Source organism: Spodoptera frugiperda, chromosome 6 (assembly GCF_023101765.2).
Source record: "Spodoptera frugiperda isolate SF20-4 chromosome 6, AGI-APGP_CSIRO_Sfru_2.0, whole genome shotgun sequence".
Taxonomy (NCBI): Eukaryota; Metazoa; Arthropoda; class Insecta; order Lepidoptera; family Noctuidae; genus Spodoptera; species Spodoptera frugiperda.
Window position 1 is genome coordinate 6973674 of NC_064217.1, and position 19346 is coordinate 6993019.

Genomic DNA, 19346 nt, shown 5'->3' on the forward strand with positions numbered 1-19346 from the left:
CTAAAGAGAAACTGTTTGGCAGTCTTTGTCAGTAAGTCTGACACTCACCTTACTTAAGGCGGGAGAAGACATTGGATGATTTTTCTCCCTCAAAAAAGTAAGGTGAACAGTTTATTCAGAGTACTTGGTTCATTGCTCTCACTTATTGAAGCACTATTCAGTGGGTGTACTTCTTCGTGGATAGATACCTAAGTCCTGTAATTGAAAACATATATTTTTCTTAACTGATGTACCTCGAACCTCGCCGATTACCTGATGCTACTTGTACATCAACTTCAGGGTCAACCTGTATTTTTAGTTTGGGCACTGAATTTTTGTCTATTTTATTTTTTATTTTCAAAAAAAGTTTGCCTTTCCGCGCGACATCCTCGACAAGGGATCGCGCCATGTGTACGCTTGCAATCCGCTTTTTCACGCTCCCATAACTGAATTACTGATACACAAACTTGTTTATGTGAGTCATTTGAATCTTTTATGCATTGGAATAGAGTTGAAAATGCTTGCAAACAAGTTTATATAAAAGTTTGTGACGCAACGGGAAACTCTCAAACGTCCCGTGGGCCCGTCCGGCCGGCAGTGCGCAAATGTTGGATCCCTTCAAATATTAATTGTTCAACTTGCGTTCGCAAGATTTGAACTTCGAAGATACAAGTCCATTGAAATTATTTTTTTACTGATGTTTTAATATGTAGATACAAAGGCAATACTAATTCTATCTGTGCTACTACCAACCTTGGACAGAGAACCCTATAGACACCGGCAAATCGTGTCGCTGAAAGGGACGAAAATCTTTTTTCTTTGATCAACTTTTTTAAGTGTCGTTTTGAATTAACTAGGTACTTTAAACTTGTACAAAACTGCTGCTTACCTACAAATGGTAATTTAATACGTGCAGATAAAGAACTATAATCACACAATAAAACAAACATAATTAAGATTCGCTCTTTGCTTTAAGATAAATGGCCCCTAATACAGAAACAAAATGGAAAAGAACCATTGCTACTAACACGAAATGGTATTGTCTGTTGCCAAGCCAGGTTATAAATTTATTTTCAGCAAAACACGATAAAAAGCACAGTGAACACAATATGAAGCTAGGCAAGCCGAAGTACATGTGTAGTTTCCTATTGAACCGGCCCTCAGGTCTAGTCGAAGACGAATAGTATGCGCCAGGCCCAAGAACAACGGCAAACAAGGAAAATAATACACCAAAAAAGCCTGAAAAAATAAATGATTATGTAAGAATTTATGAATTATCGTAAGCAGCTAACATTTACTCATTACAAATGACTTGCTATGAATTAAGGAGTCATTAAATCAAATAGTGATCTCCCTAAATAAATTACTATCACACTGAATTACATTTTTAGCCGACTTAAAAAAAAGTAGTTTGATGTCGGTTTTTAAACGTAGTTCATGTTGGTTATTAATTTTAGTATAAGTAATGTGGTAGTTTACAAAATACAAAAAAAATGTCGTATATAATATCATAATTACATTATCTAGCGTTTAAATGGCCACTAAATACTACAATAAAATCCAAAACTGAAAACCCTATTTAACATTTTTTAAGTCTTATACCTGTAAGAGCGTGCACTGAGCATGTCATATAGGATACCATTATTACTGTACCAGCAAGGCTGAATAACACTGCAGCTGATTGCAATAGAAAATGCTGAAACCTTCTACTATGTGGATTTAGGAACATGGCTCCTCCAAAAAATGTACTATGCATTAGGATACCAGGCACCATAAACAGTTGCAACTGTAACGGATAAAATGGAATTTGTATTAGAATATTAGTAATGATGTAGGTAAGAACTTTGTGTGATAAGTATATTGTTGTAAGTAATTCTATATGTGGTGTTCAGTATATAGGGTAACTTGTTAATCACTACATAGTATAAAACATAGTCGCTTTTCTATCTCCATGTCCTTTTCTATATAAATAAATCTCGTCGGGTTCAGCCTGCCTTTGCAATGTAAGCGGAAAATAATAATAATTAACGACATCATATTAGAAACCTCAAAAATAACAATATTTTTCCCCTATTTAATGGATGTTATTATACGTATAAATCTTCCTCTTGAATCACTCTACCTATTAAAAAACCGCATCAAAATCCGTTGCATAGTTTTAAAGATTGAGGCTTACAAAGTTAAACTTTGAAAAAAAAAAAAACCAACAAAATACTTACGCCCATTGTGCATAAAAAAATATGCAAGTTTACCAAGCGTGGTAACTTGAAATACAGAGTATAATAAAATAGTGTGAATGCTGGCACTCCCAAAAACAGTAATGACATAGTAACCATCGCAGACCAACATACTTTAAAGCGATAGTCCATAGGTGTTGATTCAATAAGTACTATTTTCACAGGACCCACAAACTCATGCCTGGCAGGGAGACCCTGCAATCCTCTACATTCAAGTTCACACACCCGTTCAGGTTCTTCGCCATAATTTGACATTGCCACACCTGTCAATTTGTTTAATACTATAGTTTAAAGTATATTATTATGGTACCCTGTGATTTAAAATATATAAACATAAATTATTTATATTTTGCAATGTTAAATTTATAAATTTATAATTATGGCGATTTATAAAAATAATTGTCAATTAAAATGTCAACGTCATACACGTCTTATTTGAATTTGATTTGATGGATGATTTTTTTATGCTTTTAGAACTTTTATTAAGTATTCACAGGTAATAAAAACTGAGAGTCTGGCCAACGAAAGCTGTCCACAAGTGAATTTCCAAACTTTTGATATGGCAATAATTTAGTACTGTCAAAACATGATTGGAAAGGATAAAATTAGTATTACAGCACAGTGGTAATCTCCCAAACGTCGTATTTAAACTTCTACGATACAAGTCCATTAAAATAGCTTTTTTATTGATGTTCATTTACAAATACGATACTACATTCAACCTATGTAGTTAAAATTGTTTTTATGTTCTGTTGGTACTTGAATTTATTTTTGCAGAAATAATTATGCATAGACAACGTAAACTCTTTTTTTAAATCGTAAAAGAAAGAAGAAGAAAGGTTCTATTCAGATTATAAACAATAATTTTTGGTACTGCTTATAATTTTAAAATTCTACCAGCAAATGGAAATTAAATTCGAATAAGTAGTATGACGTTGACATTTTAATTGACAGCTATTACTGGACATCCATTATTTATGTTTACATATTAGAAATCACAGGGTACAATAAAAATATACTCTAAACTATAGTATTAAAAATTTATGGGGTGTGGCAATGACAAAAAATGGCGATGACCCCGAACGAGCGTGTGAACTTGAATGTAGAGGATTGCAAGGTCTGCCTGGCAGGCGTGAGTTTGTGGGTCCTGTGAAAATAGTACTTATTGAATCAACACCATTGGACTACAGACGTAAAGTATGTTGGTCTGCACTGCTCGCTCTGGCATTTATTTTTTTGGGCGTTCCAGCATTCACAGTATTGGTTTATACTACGCTTTTTAAGTTACCATTAAGGGTAAACTTACATATTGTTTTAAGCACAATAGGCGTAAGTACTGCGTTGAAATATATTTTGTTTTGTAATAATAAGAGATTTCTAGCAAACAGCGTTCCATTGTTACTGCCTACCTCTATTGGAGACAGGCGTGAGGTTATGCATGTAATAACAGGTTTATGTGTCACGCGGAAGTTTCAAGAAAAGGATCATTTCCGTATATTTGTTCAAAAAAATGTTGGGAATAATCTGTTCTCGTATGGGCAGACGAGATTATACTGTATTAACAAGTTACCCTATATACTGAACACCACATATACTTGTCATACAAAGTTCTTACCTACATCATAACTAATATTTTAATACAAATTTTGTTTTATCTGTTACAGACACAGCTGTTGTCGATACCTGCTATCCTAATGATTAGTCCATTTTTTGGAGGAGGCATGCTCCTAAATCGACGTAATAGAAACTTTCAGCATTTTTTATTACAAATAAGTGGACTGATATGCGGCATGACTAGTTTCGGGTTAATGGCACAGAATTTACAGTGCTCGTTCCATGGACTTACAGGTACTAAACTTAAAAATATTGAAAGTATGAATATGCGAAGATTACTATTGTTGAAGTTTTAGAGAGCTTAGATGGTTTTCACTTTACTGTAATGTTCAGTGGCCAGTATGATATAAAGATAGTTTTTAATCTTATTTAAGTTATTACAAAACATTAAATAGGAACAACGTTTAAAAACCGACTTTAATCTATTTTTTTATGTCATTTAATAATATCTAATCGCAAGATAACCGCGGATAAAGGAGAATGCCCATCTTACTATGGGAGTTCGCCTATGAATGCGTCTTAATGAAATCAACAATACATTACATTACTGTAGATCTAGATTGTTAACTAAAAGTACTTTTAATTAGCATCAATTAATTGGTCAAAAGTACTTTTGATTGATTTTGCTAGTCATCCATACAGGTCATATATCTCCTTTTTGGAGTCGGTTAAAAATATAATTCAGTGTTCTACTATTATTTTGGGCATGAGATGAGATTCCATGATTCCTTAATTGGTATCAACACATTTGTAATAAGTGAATGTTAGCTGCTAACGATAATTCGACACCAGCAATTTATACTACGCTAACTCAAAAAAGCGTACTTTACAGTAGAGGCGTTTAAAGGGAAAAACGTGATAACTTTTACATTAATTAAGATACTTTTTTGAAATTTGGTATGCTCAATATTTAATTTATTCATTGTAATATCTCATATTTATATTTCCTTAATTATTTCTATTTTTTGATTTAGCGTAAGTTAGCCGTATATAAACGTAATTCATCAAAAAAATGTTACATCTTATACACGTCTAACTTATGTTAGCGTAGTGTAGTACGGGAGGTCGTAGTGCATGATCAATCATCTGATGCATATTTCAATATTTTTATAAAGAACATGTACTTACTTACAAAAAGAATAGTCAACGTACTATTAATAAACTAATTAATACGTTAACACATAAGTATTTACTATTTAAAAGTCGCTAAGTCGTTCATTTTACAAACGAACAAGTACCTATACACACGAACGCACTAAACTACGCTAACTATGAGTTAGTGCAGTGTTGCACGGAATTTGACCAAAGTGATCCCCGCGCACACTCCGCTAATAATAGTTGGCGTAATATAAATCGAATGATTTCAAAAAGTACCTTTACGTTTTATTAGATTTGTAACTTTCTTATTTTTGCATATTTCTTCTCAATTTTTTTATGACGTATGTAAACACACATTTTAAGTAACTTGGCATAAAAAAACGTTTTTTCCAAATTTCGAGTTAGCGTAGTATAAATTGCTGGTGTCGAATTAATAGATACTTGCTAAGCTTTTATTTTTTCAGGTATTTTTGGCGTAGTATTTGCCTTGTTTGCCAGTTTTTTTGGGCCTGGAGTATACCATTCTTCTACAGGTGGATTTTGCGGCAGGATCCATAGGAAAGCACACGTGTTATTTGGCTTGTTTAGCTTCTTAAACAGTACAGCTTGTTTTTTTTGTGCTTTTTTAGAAACAAAAGTTTTAGATTGGATTGAAATACAATTTCATACTGTGGTATTAATGATAATGATCTTTTTCTACACCCTCTGTGTATTAGGGTCTATTTTTATTAAATCAAATGACTCTTAATGATGTTTATTTTATTGTGTGACTAGTAGTATTAGGGTCTGTTCACACAGACCAGCTCAGAGAGGAGATACTATTTTTATCACGTTAAAGGTTTATTTTTTAATGTGCACTGTTTTTTGTCATTAAAAATGTTTGATGGCGCTTGGTGTGAACGGAGTTGACCGGCTCCGATCGCGTGCTCTTTCTTGTTAGCGGATTTATCGGCTCCGAGCGCATCCGCTTCCAGCCGGTCTATGTGAAATAGTTGGCGACTCCGCTGCGACCGACTCCAAGCATATTATACGATCCGGTCTGTGTGAAAAGAAGAATGCCCACTGATACTCTCCGAGCCACTCTGTGCGAACTGACCCTTATCAGGAATGACGACTCGTAACGACTTTCAATTACTTGTTTAATTTTTTTTTGCAATATGCGGGTACAATATCGACTAAACATTTTAAATTCCCGCCAGAATGCGTGTTACGTCAAACATTGCCATATTCGACGCGAACATGTTGGAAAATATTTATAAAGAGATAAAAGTTTAACAATACGTTTATATTACGACTTGTTATATTTTACGGGTTACGTAAAGCTTAGAAAACAGACTTACAGAAAACCGACGTGAAACAACGTCTGCATGAAACAACGTTTCGTTGTGTGAGTGAGGTTGGAGGCCAAATTCCCCCCTTCCCAATCTTCCCAATCCCCAATTCCCGAACCCTAATAAAGTTAAATTCCTAACCCCCAAAAAGCCGGCAATGCACCTGTAACGCCTCTGGTGTTTCAAGTGTCCATGGGCGGCGGCGGTTGCTTACCATCAGGTGATACGTCTGCTGCGAAAAAAAGACAGTAGATTAAACAAAAGAGCGTACAATACAATACAATACACTGTGGTAATAGACAAAAACTTAGTTACTATGCTTTTTAATAATTAAATTCTAATCAATTGTTATGCCTAAGTATTTTATTGCATCCGTTTTGAATATACTTGGACAAGTGGAACAATTAATCACAGACGGATGACAAGAATGAGCGTAAATATTAAGGTTATTAATTAGGGTTGGGTGTGAAGTTTTGGCTGCATTTAATGTTAACTTATTGATAGCAAGCTAGTAGTATTGTCTCGTCTCAGGTGTTTCCGTAAAAGGTTAGTATTTGACAGGTATTAATACTAAGATTACATAAATCATTAATATAACAGAGAACTAAGGTTGGGCCTAAAATACTACCTTGAGGCACGCCATTAATGTCATTTTCTACACTTAAAGTATTTTCTATTGGAACCATTTGGGTTCAGTCTTCTGAATAATTTTCAAAAAGAGCAAGTTGATTATTTCTGATACCCATTTTTCTAATTTATCTACCAAAAGTCGTGGCCAGACTGTATCAAAAGCCTTTTGCAAATTTATAAATATAGTCAAACATTTTTTCATATCAACCAATTTGTCAACAATGAATTAACTGAAACTTTCAAGCAGTCAGTGGTTGAAATTATAATTATTTTTAGACTAATATTAGACTAACTAAAAATGCGGACTCTTCATCATGAGCAGCGTGCGCAGACGTGGCGACGTCGCGCAGCCTACTAAGATCCTCTATGACTCGAAACTATTGCTAAAGCTTTTCTTCATTAGTTTACGTGAGTAAACCGTGATTTCTAGTTAATTTACGTCCCACGATAGTTATTATAAAAATTAATAAAACCTCCATATACGACCCTGCAATTTAACCTTTCTGCTCTTGCCGATTTGACATACATATGTCATGACACTTGTTGCGGCAGGAACGTATGGGCAGGAAAGGCAGGAAATTATAAAATACCTATGTCACAAAATGTAGAACTTATCATCAACTTTTAACGCTGTTTGTCACCATTTATGGTGACCATTTTTATAATAATTGTACGGAAATTTATTATGACAATATATTTTACGTCTGCAAGTGCAGGTGTATGTACGATTGCTCTTATATTTTGAATGGTATTATTTGCAAGATTTGTCGAAGCGATGGGTGATGAAACGAAAAGTGATGTACTTGATATTCCAAAGGACCGTTTTGCTACATTAAAATCATTTAGGACTAATGTTATGATCGTTAGCGAGCATCGGGATTCTTATTGTTTGGCAGTATGGATGGCAGTATCAGTGGGATTGAGTCATATATTAATCGGTGCCGTGAACATAACAGTGATTATGTACTCGTGTCGAACAACAGACATCCATTCAGCATATTTTACAATTGCAGTAAGTATATGTTCAAATTTATACAATTTTACATAGAAATAAAAGCGAACGTAAAACTAAAATAAATTAAAAAAATCTCTCCTTAACGACCGCCAAACACGGTCCAATCAGCATGATTCAATTGGCACGATCAAGCCAAAAGAATCAAAATTCGATTATGCCATCAAGTAACCGTCATGCCAATCCACGCCCAGAGACGATCAGTTCTAACTGATCCAATCGGTTGTGTTATGCCAATTGGATGATAGAACGTATGGTGTGTGGCCACTATTAGGCGTTGAAGTACTCGTCCACATCGCTGTAACTGGGAAACTAGGGCAATGCTTATCATCTGACTGAAGAAATAGCCAGCTTTCTGGTCGCGTTTAAAATCGATTAGCTTACGTGCAATCTCTTTAAATACAGAATGTGCACCGGGACCCCATGGCCCAAGTGTTTCGACCCCAAACGGCTCAAAACAGTAGTTGCCAACGGTACTTTGAAGATGAGATGGCGCAAGGGTGTCTACACACGTTGCGTCCCACACCAAAGGCCTACCTATCTTCCAAGGGAGCAACGTCATACCAGTACATATAATGTACTCAGTGCGTCATACCATCTGGTTACTAGAGTTTCTAGTTTCACTAGAGTGATATTCGCCATCAGCGCTCTATCAGTGATTCTTAAATCAGCCTAAGTTAAGCAAAATAAGTTAATTTAAACAAGTTTAGTATTTTTATTTATCCCAAAAATAAAATAACTTAAACCCTATTTAGTATTTATCCAGTTGCTATAAAGAAGTAGGTATGGACGTTCCATAAACATATATTTATTAATACTTATTCCCCGAGCATGGAAGTAACTAAGGGAGGCCTGTTTTCAGCAGTGGACATCTTGTGGTTGATGATGGCGATGATGATATTTAATACGTAACACAATTTCAGAGGGCCTTCCCCCCAAATAGGGGACCGAGGCAGTTTTAACTATTACAGTTGCTTTAACGCCAAACGTCTGTAAAAGCAGCTGTATATATTTATATAAAAGCAGCTGTATATATTTATATACTCTTTTCGGATCGGCTGTTATACACGACCCTTAGCTGGGCAACGGAAAGGAAGGAACAGGAAGCAGTCGTACTGGTGACTTCAGGTAACTTGTAACCTGCAGTGATATCTATTTCATTTGAGGGAGATCAGGATATAAATCTCAATTTGGTGCATTTGAGGAAAATACCTCAGTGTAGCTAGAGACGTGAATGCTCGGAGCCCTTGGTGAGGCAGCAGGTCTGAAAATCAAAAAGGAGTAGACTATAATTCGTTCCATTATGAAATGGATCTCCACATACTCAATACAGGGGATACACCAACATTTGAAGCATTCAAACGGGACCAATATACATAAGTATAGTGGATGATATAGCCTGTAGTATATCTTTGCTAGCAAGAGTTCAAAATTGGACAACCGACAGAGGCCTTACAACATCTGACCACAAAGCCATACATTTGACTTGCAGTTGGAAAATACATTGGACATTACAAAGAGTCTATTTCACTAAAAAGGCCAACTGAAATCAATTTAAATCTCAACTTAGAACCTCTCTATCGGAGAAATAAAAATCATGTCATTTGGGGAAATAAAAACCATGGTCGCAGCTTGTGAAAAACCTATTCCCAAAATAAAGGCGAAGAAAAGGAAATCTAAACCCCCATAGTGGACAGGCTCTTTGAAGGATCTAAATACTGACGTACTCCAAATAAAAGAAGATAAGGAACACAGCTCCCTCTCGCAAACAGTTCGTCTTCGACGCATACATACAGTACTATTTATAACATTTTCAGAGGTCCATAAATGCTTTTTAAAACTAGCGTTCTCCTCTACTAGAAGTTGTGGGCGGAATGGAAAGCTTGTAAATAATAATATACCTACTATGCCGCTTGGCTTGCATGTTGCACAAAACGCAGAAAAGGCTATCGACCTTCTTTACGTAGCCATTGCTTTGATAGCACACGTCAGTAGGCATGACGTCAGAAAGGCATTGTCATTCTGTGATAGCAAAAATGTCAGCGGCATTAATATCAAGAATAAGTTATAAAATAATGCCGATATTCGTAAAAATTATATATGATCGCATGTGGTAATGCGAAGACCTGATGATGGTCGTAGGAATATAATACAAGGCAATAGAGCTAGGTTTGCTGGCCCGTTTCAAACTGCTGTGATTGACAATTTAGATGAGAAATATAGTAGTGCTGTATTGTGGGCAATTGGAATTGGCTTCTCTAATATACTGATAGGTTCTGTTCTTATGGTTACATACCTGTATTCCGTTCAGACAGGAAACTTGCATGCAGTTACATTTAGTATGGCAGTAAGTTTTAGTAAACTAAGTAACCAATTAGCTTTGGAGCCCTGAGTGCCAACTGAAACGTGTCTATCAATTAATTGCATTTCTGTTAACGCTTGGCTTATACTTGTGATCATGTATTATTTAACCTCATGACATCTATATCGGAATTAGAGATAATAATAGATACAAATAAAATAACAATGGTTTGTCCAATAATTATTTTGCAGTATAACTTCTTTGCGGCAGAAGCTATATTAAGCCTGAGTTTTGTAAATGGATGGGCCACACCAATTAGGTCGATGCATCGAAAATATGTTCATATATTTCTTCAATTATGTACAATTACTACAGCAGCAAGTGGAATGATCATAGTGGCAAGGAATAAGGAATTGCAGAGCACTGCACATTCAGCATCAGGTAACCACTGCACGAACGATTGTGTGTGTATGTAGTTATTGTTGCTAATTATAGCCTTGGCATCCAAAGGCTCATACAAAGCCGACGAAGTGTGGGTTGTGTGAGTGAAGTTACCGGAGGTCCATTTACCCGCCTTCCCAATCTTACTAATCCCCGATTCCCCAACAACCCTTTAATTCCTAAACACCAAAAGGCACGGCAACGCTCTTGTACCGCCTCGGTGTTTCAAGTGTCCATGGACGATGCCGATTGCTTACCACCAGGTGATCCGTCTGCTCGTTTACCGGCTTATTCTATAAAAAAAACAGACAGACAAAAAGGCTTGTAATCACATTATTGGGGTCGGTACCCGTCAAGTAATGTACAGAATTTACAAATCTACAGCGTTTATATATTATGTAAAATAGATGTTCTATCTGTGAGATAATAAGTAGGATTTAGAAGTTGAAGAATATTGTGGTCTTATCCTATTGGAAGGATAAAAGATGGTATTTTCTTGTACCATTTGGACTAAACTTTTTTCACTTAATCATGTTGTTTTTAGGGCTGTTAACATTGCTGTTCACTTTGTTCAGTTCGTTAACTGGACCATTCGCTCTGAGGCCAGTCATCAGAAGAGGTCATTGTATACACATGACTTGTGGGATTCTTTGCTTCTGCAGTTCTGTCATATGTCTATGCACGGGACTATGGAAAGAAGACTTCCAACGGTGGACGGGACAAAATGTAATCTACATGTTAAACTTTTTTATCACATTTTATACCTCACTTATCTTAATAACTACAATAATAAAATTTGTAAACAAAGGCTAAGCTTAAATTTTTGTAACGTTTATTTTCGTAATGTATACTATTACTTTCATAATAAATGTTATTTATTCCTAATGTTGTTTTAGTTTTGATGAAGATCTCTGCATCAGTAAGTACCTAATTATAATTTTAGATATGTAAGTGATAAAGAATTTTCTTACGATAGGACTTATTTTTAACACGCCTTTATTAGGTCAACTTGTAATAATATCTAAAAATCTGTACTTAAGAAACTTAACAGTTTGCGTTGGTGTTGGCGTGGTGGCTGGGTAGCCACTAACGCAACGTGTAGTGGTTTCGGTTCCCGTAAGTAACTCTTTGTGTGATCCACAAATTGTTGATTCAGTTCTGGGTGTGTTGTGTATATGAACTTGCATGTCTGTAAATCCACCCACGACACAGGAGACAACTATAGTGCGGGGCAAAGTTTAACAAATAAATATAGTATAGTATAGGTAAGGTTGCCAATAGTAAGCAGATATGATTTCATCTTTGAACTGGCCATTAATGCTGTCAATTGTTGCTTACCTGGCTGTGATATCTTAACGTGATTACTGTTTATCGGCTATTATCGTAATATAGAGAACAATATAGGTGCGGTGTGACGTCACTGGTGCATACAATGCCGACACAACTTTTCTTATGAGCTTTATTTCAATAGGATTCATTGGAAATACTAAGTTTGCCTACAATTACATGGTTGCACAATCAAATCAGGTATGAAATGAATTTGTTTCTGTAAATAGGCTACAAAAGAGCATTTTTACACGTCATAAATTAAAATCTAGATAAGGTCGGCATTTCCTAACGGACTACATACACTGAGAAGAAATTCCGAAACAAACTCAGAGGTCATAATATCTTCCATACAAATCTGCAAACATTTTGTTAATCGAATCCAATGAAATCGAAAGTATTGAGTAAGGGTAAAGTCCGCTTTATACTTACCTAAGTACCTTATTTTTGAGAGTGGAAAATCTTCCAATAACTTCTCCTTGGGTGAGGCGAGAGGGAGTGTTAGATTCAACTTACTAAAAACCACACCGATCCTTCTCCTGCTTAGAGTTGGAGCCCCAGTAACCTGTTACGTTGTCCGCACGTACTACTACTACGCATGCCCTTTTAGAGTGGAAGGTACTGGATCATACAAATCAAAAAAAAAAAACTATAGACCCGTTTCATTGCCATGCAGTTTTTGCGAGCAATATCGGGGTATAAGCTGATATCTTGACGATGATATCTTTAGAAGATTTGATATGAAAATGAAATATTTGTGATATGATATAATAGGCTTGGCAATATTTGGTTTTATAATCAATCATAGGTATATTATCAGATTGAGAAGTTATTAAAAGGCATTTTTTATTTGCAATGTCCGTGTATTATATTCAGAGAATAATCTATAAGTAATGCTTTACGAACTTTAATTCATAATGAATAATCGCTTGAATATTGGCTAAGAGCGAATACTCTCATACAATATAGAATCGTTTCGGTTTTGCAAAATAGTTTCATTATTTTCTTTGAATAAAGCCTTAGTTTATGGAACTGTTAATAAATTGGATATGACATATTAATTTCTTTTTTATGGTATAAGCCGGTAAACGAACAGATGGATCACCTGATGGTAAGCAATCACCGCCGCCCATGGACAGCCGAAACACCAGAGGTTTTTGGGGGTTAGGGATTTAAGGGTTGTTGGGAAATCGGGGATTAGGAAGATTGGGAAAGGGGGTAATTGAATCTCTGATAATCGCACTTACACAATGAAACACAACATAAATATTGTTTCATGTCAGTTTTCTGTGAGGCCGTGGTATTTACTAATTAAATTAAAAGTGTTGTAAATTATGACTTCTTTATTTATGTTAAGTAGTTTGTTTTACAATTTTTATTTCTATTATTTATTACACTTGTTATCGTTCCTACTCTATATTCTTTTTTATTTGCCTTAATTTTAACAATGCAGGCTTTTATCAACGATTACCTGAAACATAACTTAGGTACCTGTAATCTCATCTAACTTAGGTGACTTACTTTACCTATATTAGGCCCGAAGTAATACGTTATTTGGTAAGACCCCTGTCTAAGGCGACCTATAAATAACTTTATAGAGTGCTTTAGTCATTTATCTGGTTGTAGTCTGAGTCGTTTGATAATAATACCTACATACGTCATGTCCTACCGTTTGTAGATCTCGAGTCCGCCGATAGAATACGAATAATGTCACAGTGGGCTCCCGGTCAAAGGTCCGGACACTACTGGTACTAGTGTCGTATTTATCAAAAGATATGGTCGTACATCTCAAACATTAGCAATGGCAACAATACTCTATTCCAGAATGTGCGTATCGAGAGCCATTACTCTTCCCCGAGTTTCCTTTATATGTTTAGATGCCATAAAGATAGGTGGCAGCGCACCAACTGCTTATCTATCCTGATCGCTTACCTACCTACTTTCAAATTTAACGATATTGCTTTTAGTTTTTATTGCGTGTCCCCATACTTACTTATACGTACTTTAATAGATGAACGAGTATATTAATATCTCTTCTTTCTCGATAGCTTGCAAATAAAAATATGTTGATAAAAGAAAAACTCATATAATTTTCTTTTATACGTATATTAAACATAATTATAAAACAATTATCTTAAAACTAAGAGTATCTTATTTTTGTATAAAAAATAAATGAATCTGATAACTATACAAAATCCTTATCGCTTCTCATTTGATTGCATTACACTAACAATTATCGATCTTATCGTCATTTAGGTAATTATGATTCGATTTAATCAGTGTCGATTTAGCGAAAAAAGCAACTGTATTATTTTGAAAGTATTATGCAGTCTTAGTGTAGTGTATTGTATTGTAATATTTACAAAACATTTTATAAAACCTATAGATCTCGAATATATTTACAGATAATACCGTACTTTAAAATTACAAATTCTTTAGTTTGTTGTAGAAGGTAATCAATGGTTGCGCGATGATGAGGAAGGTGAAGAAAGCGCTGAATCCGATGAGGATGTTGGCTATGTTGCCGCCGAGCCAGTTTGAGAACATGCCCTTGTCCATGCCGTAACAGAGGCTGACGCATGCAGCCGCGAAGGCTACTGAGCCGGCACAAATGTGAGTCAGCTTCGAAAGAGTTGAGGGCAGGAATCGTCGGAACTCGTAAGCATATAGTGACGTCAGCCCGTTGACGAGACTTATCACTGTGAAGACCAGGGCGACCAAGGCTGCAAAAAGGATAACAGATAATTATTATTTTAGTTAGATATTGATTTATGATTATTTTATTAAGTGTGATATCTATACGGCATTGACAGTTGACGAGATTTATGTATGGTCTAGCGATAAATAATAACGGGGCCAACAAGTGAAATGGTGCTGTAGGTAGATAACAATAGGATTGGATTTAGAGCAAATTTTTTAGGCATCTACAAAGTTTTTTACACTTCAACATTGCTGCCGTATGTGTAGCTAATTTGATTTAATTGAGAGAAAGTCTTGTATTGGAATGAATAGATTGCATTCATATTTTCAAGAAGTACCGGAAAACGGGGTGAATGTAATATGTAATATAACTTAGTTTTAAGTTATTTTTCAAAATAATGTAGCTTTTTGTCCTTTTGTGCTGACTGTGGTTTCGTATGGGATTTTTCCAAGGCTAATGACATAAATATCATATGTTTGTGTCTTTGCAGTAAGATAAAATTGTCGAGTGGATAAATATTCACTCTTAAATTGATAACTTGTATTGTTATCAATGATAATAGTACAACATATCTATATACGTGGTTCATTTTTTAACTTAAACCTCTAGTTTTATGATGACTACAGGTTGCTTTTAGTGATGGTCAGTTTATTCGAAGATTATTTGAAGGTTATATTTTCATTGAAAGATTTTAGACAGAGTTTTTGTTTGATAATTAATATACTTTTTGAAATAGGTACTTCTAATGTGAATATTATTAATATAATAATATATCTTCAACAACAACTTCTAAAAATCAAACGTGATTCATTTTACATTTAAAATAGTATTTTTAATAATTGTTTAGATAATTTTTATGTAGGTAGGTTCATCTGTGTTGCGAATGTTTTTTTTATAAACCAGATGAAGAATCACAAATTTTGCGACGTTTTTACTTTTATTAAACGTATTAAACAATGGTCTAAATGGTTTACCACATTTTAGTTTGTCGACTTCTTGTGTTAATCTTAATTTGTTAAAAATATTTTTTTTTATTTATATTTGTTAAAAATGAAATATTTCAAAGACCCATTAATAAGAAAACGTTTTGAATAATAAACGAATTATACGATACGATATTGTTTGATCGTTACAAATAGTATTAAAATTGAACGTTACTTACAAAAGATTCCATGCTTTGTATTCCAATGGACGTTCTTGTCAGAGATTTTAAGGAAACTGCCTGCAATGGCCAGTACAGAGCCCACGGTTTGCAGGATCCAGTGGGCACGCTTCTTGTCCACAAGCTTCAGGTGGGCAGACCACCCATTGTGGGGGGACAGACTCAAAATGGCTTGGGCCATCAACAGTTGGTACTGGAATAAAAAAAAACATTCCTTTATACATCGAGCATCATAATAATTTATAGTGTCAGTTAGTTACATTATAAATAATAAATGTTAACGCGAAAAAAATATTGTTAATAAGTCAAGTAAACTTATTTCTAAATGTTTATAAAACCAGTTAACTTTAATAAAAATATAAATTGTTTATGTAAAAAGAAATACTTACCCCAACGACGCATAATATGATGTGATCCTTAGTTTTCCCACTTGGTAAAGTTAACGCATAGACCACGACTACACCAACCACAATACCTATTAAAGTATGGCATATAATGTTCATAGAACTATTAAAAGTCGTAAAATAATATGTTTTAGTATCCATGCGTCCTGGCTTTTGCTGAGTAGAAGGTCCACTTTCGGCATCCATGATTCACAATTTGTTTTAGCAAATTAAATTAAACCCACTGCCTTCAGCTCCAAACTGTGAATGAGTATCCCAAACACAATACGGACATAAAATATCCGTAGATATCTTTATCAGAGACTATCAATTTTATATGACTTTGCATGCCGATTTATGGTTATTTTATGCTATTATAATTTCAATTAATCGATTCTATCAAGTATTATATAAGAAGGAGCATATTATTTTGTAAAAGATTTTCAAGTTATTTTTCATTAAAATTAAATTAAATACATTTGGAACAATATTCAATGATTATGGTAGTCCAAAATTTACGCACACACGTACGTAAAGATTCGTTATCGATTTTAAGGTTATATCTACGATACAGTTATTTCTTTTATCGCTAACATTTTAACACATAGCTATCGACCTTCTGATAAGATTTTACATGAATTATGGAAATACCAGAGATTAATTATCTTATCGATGACGAGTTCATAAAGTAACACTGTTTTTGGATGTCTACAGTGAAAAAGAAAATTGTAAAACCAGTTTGCTGACCACACAATTGACCAGGGGCCTTAGTCTGCTATTACAATTGTGTCAGAATGTTCGATCACTGAGCAGTGCGAGAGGGACGGAGCTATGAAGGTTGTATAGTATAGACTAAGGCCCCAGAGATACTACTAATACTACTATTATTGTTTTCACACTATAAAGCATACTATTGAAGTTAAAAAATAATTATAACTATTTTCTCATGGTTTGTAGTTTGTGTATAAAATTATTAAACAATTTTTTTTGTGGATTAAGGGGCAAACAAACAGACGGGTCATTTGATGGTAAGCCATCAACGCCGGTCTTGGACACCCGCAACACCAGAGGAGTCAAAAGTGCGTTGCCGGCCATTTTAAAAAGGAGTACGCTCTTTTCTTGAAAGTTTGAAATACCGCAGACAACAGCTCATTCCACAGTTTTGCTGTGCAACATTGTTAGCAACGCACCATCTAAATGGGATTTTGCTCGAAAATATCTAAATTCACATATTCTATTAACACATTGAACGCCGTGGTGGTCATCGGTGACCGACGTTAGCGGAGAATATGCCCTCAACAGTTTTCTATTGGCAGTCAAAGACTTAATAAGGAAAGTTTATGAAAAAAGAAATATGCGATCAATTTCCATTACATAACAAATCAGATCGATGAAGTTTTAACCGTAATTACTTAAGATAAATGGCATTGATGCATTGTCGATTAAAAAATGATAATATTTATGATTGAGGCCTTTTGTAGATTTAAGCTTACAATTACAATAATGACTAAACAGGATCTTTTATCAGGATTATACCTGCGTAAATTTTATTATCAAACCTGCAATCTTGATATAGGTACTACGTTTATATCAAAGTAATATGACTTATTAGTCGAAATTACTAGAATAATTGTATGTCATTTAATATTTTATGATATAATTATGATACTTAGTATATGTGAAGGAATTTTATATAAATATGACTTTGAACATAATAATATTATTATTCAAAATGTTGAGATTTAGTTTAATCCCAAATATATTTTTATAATTATATTGCGGTGGATAATAATTTTTATTTCAATTGTCTTAAGGTTTCATTTTATTTTATTAAATGTCTGGTTTATTGCAATGGGGTAGATGACTAATTTTAATTTTATTATATTTTTAAATTTAAAAACATTGCCCCACACTAGGATTTTATCCTGTGTCGTGTTGTCACCTAGACCCGAAACAACAATTTGTGGATCACACAGAGTAGATCCGTAGATCGAACTAATCGTTGCGCGGCAGCCAGTTATGCAGTTTAATGTTCGTCTTGTAGACTTCTCGTCTTACTTTAAAACATTAGACACGTATTTTTGGGTAATAATACTTTAGGTTCACTCATTATTACATGAGACCAATAACATAGCTGGTTTGCGGAGGATACAACTACCTATGAGTATTTTATTTATGAAATCTGTTCTTCAAATCGCAAATAAAGAAAGGAAAGAAACTACAATCGTTGATGTTAATCGTTTATATTTTTTGGGTTAAATTATAAATAAGTTACATGCTCATTTTGACGAATAAAAGTACAGCACAGTAGGTACTTACCTATTTAAAATTAAATTGAGGTACAATATACAACATAGAGAAATTGTACAAAACCAATAAAAAAGATTAGCAACACAACACGTACCAAGAATTGTTTACGATTAGTTTAATAAGTGCATTATTATCGCACATTATTAATCTATCTTCGCGCTTGACTGAAGTCACGTCGATTCATATCTTCCAGTCAATTGCTTCCGTCATAACAATGTGTATCACTATACTGTTTCTAGGTGGTTTTAATGGGTCAAAATGGTGGTAAGTATTTGCCTAGCGGGTTACTGTACTAACTGAGTACTTAGTGTCTTACTCCTTTTTATTTTTTTTGAGGGGGAAAATCATCCAATGACTTTTCCCGCCTTGGGCTCGCAAGGCGAGAGGGAGTGTCAGACTCTTACTGGTTAGAAACCACTCCGTTCCTTCTCCTGCTTTTCGAGCCGGAGCTCCGGTAAACCCGCTAGGTAGTCCGCAGCTCCGGATCAGGCATCAGCCCTACTGGGCTCCATTTGTGGTGGTCTGATGGCTCTTTGAGGTGCGCGCGGTAAGGTAACACCCTCTTGCGGCGCAGATGGTGCACGATGCATGAGGCCAAAGGCGGTTCTCCAGCTTCTTTGAGCGCTGCTGTCACACCTGTCCAAGATGTACGGACGAGTTTCTTTCATAAATTTCCTTCCTTTAATTACGTGTAAGTTGCTGCCAAATGTGGCAGTCTATGCCAATGGGCATCCAGGAAAATCCTTCCTAGGACGTATCCTCGGTAGGATTTTGGTCCTGTGTGCCCAGGTTAGGTGGGTGTGTATTTATTTGACTTAGA

At 34.9% G+C, this 19346-nt stretch overlaps 4 protein-coding genes across 6 annotated transcripts; 2 read left to right on the top strand and 2 right to left on the bottom strand.

Annotated features, from left to right (window-relative positions):
• Positions 1 to 930: 930 nt before the first annotated feature.
• LOC118267588 (uncharacterized) lies at positions 931 to 2655 on the bottom strand. The gene is made up of 3 exons (XM_035581658.2): positions 2199 to 2655; positions 1582 to 1765; positions 931 to 1218 (listed from the first exon to the last, which is right to left on the bottom strand). The coding sequence occupies exons 1-3, from the start codon at positions 2469 to 2471 to the stop codon at positions 932 to 934; spliced, it is 744 nt and encodes a 247-aa protein (XP_035437551.1). The 5' UTR covers positions 2472 to 2655; the 3' UTR covers position 931.
• A 454-nt stretch (positions 2656 to 3109) lies between these two features.
• On the top strand, positions 3110 to 5676 carry LOC118267869 (uncharacterized). The gene is made up of 3 exons (XM_035582116.2): positions 3110 to 3413; positions 3881 to 4064; positions 5393 to 5676. Exons 1-3 carry the CDS (start codon positions 3273 to 3275, stop codon positions 5674 to 5676), a joined length of 609 nt encoding a protein of 202 aa, XP_035438009.2. The 5' UTR covers positions 3110 to 3272.
• A 1748-nt stretch (positions 5677 to 7424) lies between these two features.
• On the top strand, positions 7425 to 11529 carry LOC118267791 (uncharacterized). Of its 3 annotated transcripts, none has more exons than XM_035581982.2 (3): positions 7425 to 7901; positions 10455 to 10644; positions 11189 to 11529. In XM_035581982.2, the coding sequence occupies exons 1-3, from the start codon at positions 7635 to 7637 to the stop codon at positions 11455 to 11457; spliced, it is 726 nt and encodes a 241-aa protein (XP_035437875.1). In that variant the 5' UTR covers positions 7425 to 7634; the 3' UTR covers positions 11458 to 11529. The 3 variants fall into 3 exon arrangements, with proteins under 3 accessions (XP_035437875.1, XP_050550330.1, XP_035437876.2); XM_050694373.1 differs by having other exon boundaries at positions 7433 to 7901; positions 11220 to 11365; XM_035581983.2 differs by lacking the exon at positions 7425 to 7901 and adding an exon at positions 9904 to 10248.
• A 2531-nt stretch (positions 11530 to 14060) lies between these two features.
• Positions 14061 to 16496, bottom strand: LOC118267804 (uncharacterized). Its single transcript, XM_035581997.2, has 3 exons — positions 16223 to 16496; positions 15834 to 16026; positions 14061 to 14693 (listed from the first exon to the last, which is right to left on the bottom strand). The coding sequence occupies exons 1-3, from the start codon at positions 16421 to 16423 to the stop codon at positions 14395 to 14397; spliced, it is 693 nt and encodes a 230-aa protein (XP_035437890.2). The 5' UTR covers positions 16424 to 16496; the 3' UTR covers positions 14061 to 14394.
• Positions 16497 to 19346: the final 2850 nt, after the last annotated feature.

Bases quoted from the DNA above. Each gene is read 5' to 3' on its own strand.
- LOC118267588 (XM_035581658.2), bottom strand. From the start codon at position 2,471: ATGTCAAATTATGGCGAAGAACCTGAACGGGTGTGTGAACTTGAATGT. The intron at 1,766-2,198 runs GTAAGTATTTTG...TATCCGTTACAG, and splicing joins TTTTTTTATGCACAATGGGC to TTGCAACTGTTTATGGTGCC. The intron at 1,219-1,581 runs GTATAAGACTTA...TTATTTTTTCAG, and splicing joins CTCAGTGCACGCTCTTACAG to GCTTTTTTGGTGTATTATTT.
- LOC118267791 (XM_035581982.2), top strand. From the start codon at position 7,635: ATGGTATTATTTGCAAGATTTGTCGAAGCGATGGGTGATGAAACGAAA. The intron at 7,902-10,454 runs GTAAGTATATGT...ATTATTTTGCAG, and splicing joins CAGCATATTTTACAATTGCA to TATAACTTCTTTGCGGCAGA. The intron at 10,645-11,188 runs GTAACCACTGCA...TGTTGTTTTTAG, and splicing joins CACTGCACATTCAGCATCAG to GGCTGTTAACATTGCTGTTC.
- LOC118267869 (XM_035582116.2), top strand. From the start codon at position 3,273: ATGACAAAAAATGGCGATGACCCCGAACGAGCGTGTGAACTTGAATGT. The intron at 3,414-3,880 runs GTATGTTGGTCT...TATCTGTTACAG, and splicing joins CATTGGACTACAGACGTAAA to ACACAGCTGTTGTCGATACC. The intron at 4,065-5,392 runs GTACTAAACTTA...TTATTTTTTCAG, and splicing joins CTCGTTCCATGGACTTACAG to GTATTTTTGGCGTAGTATTT.
- LOC118267804 (XM_035581997.2), bottom strand. From the start codon at position 16,423: ATGGATGCCGAAAGTGGACCTTCTACTCAGCAAAAGCCAGGACGCATG. The intron at 16,027-16,222 runs GTAAGTATTTCT...TTTTTATTCCAG, and splicing joins TCATATTATGCGTCGTTGGG to TACCAACTGTTGATGGCCCA. The intron at 14,694-15,833 runs GTAAGTAACGTT...TCCTTTTTGCAG, and splicing joins TACAAAGCATGGAATCTTTT to CCTTGGTCGCCCTGGTCTTC.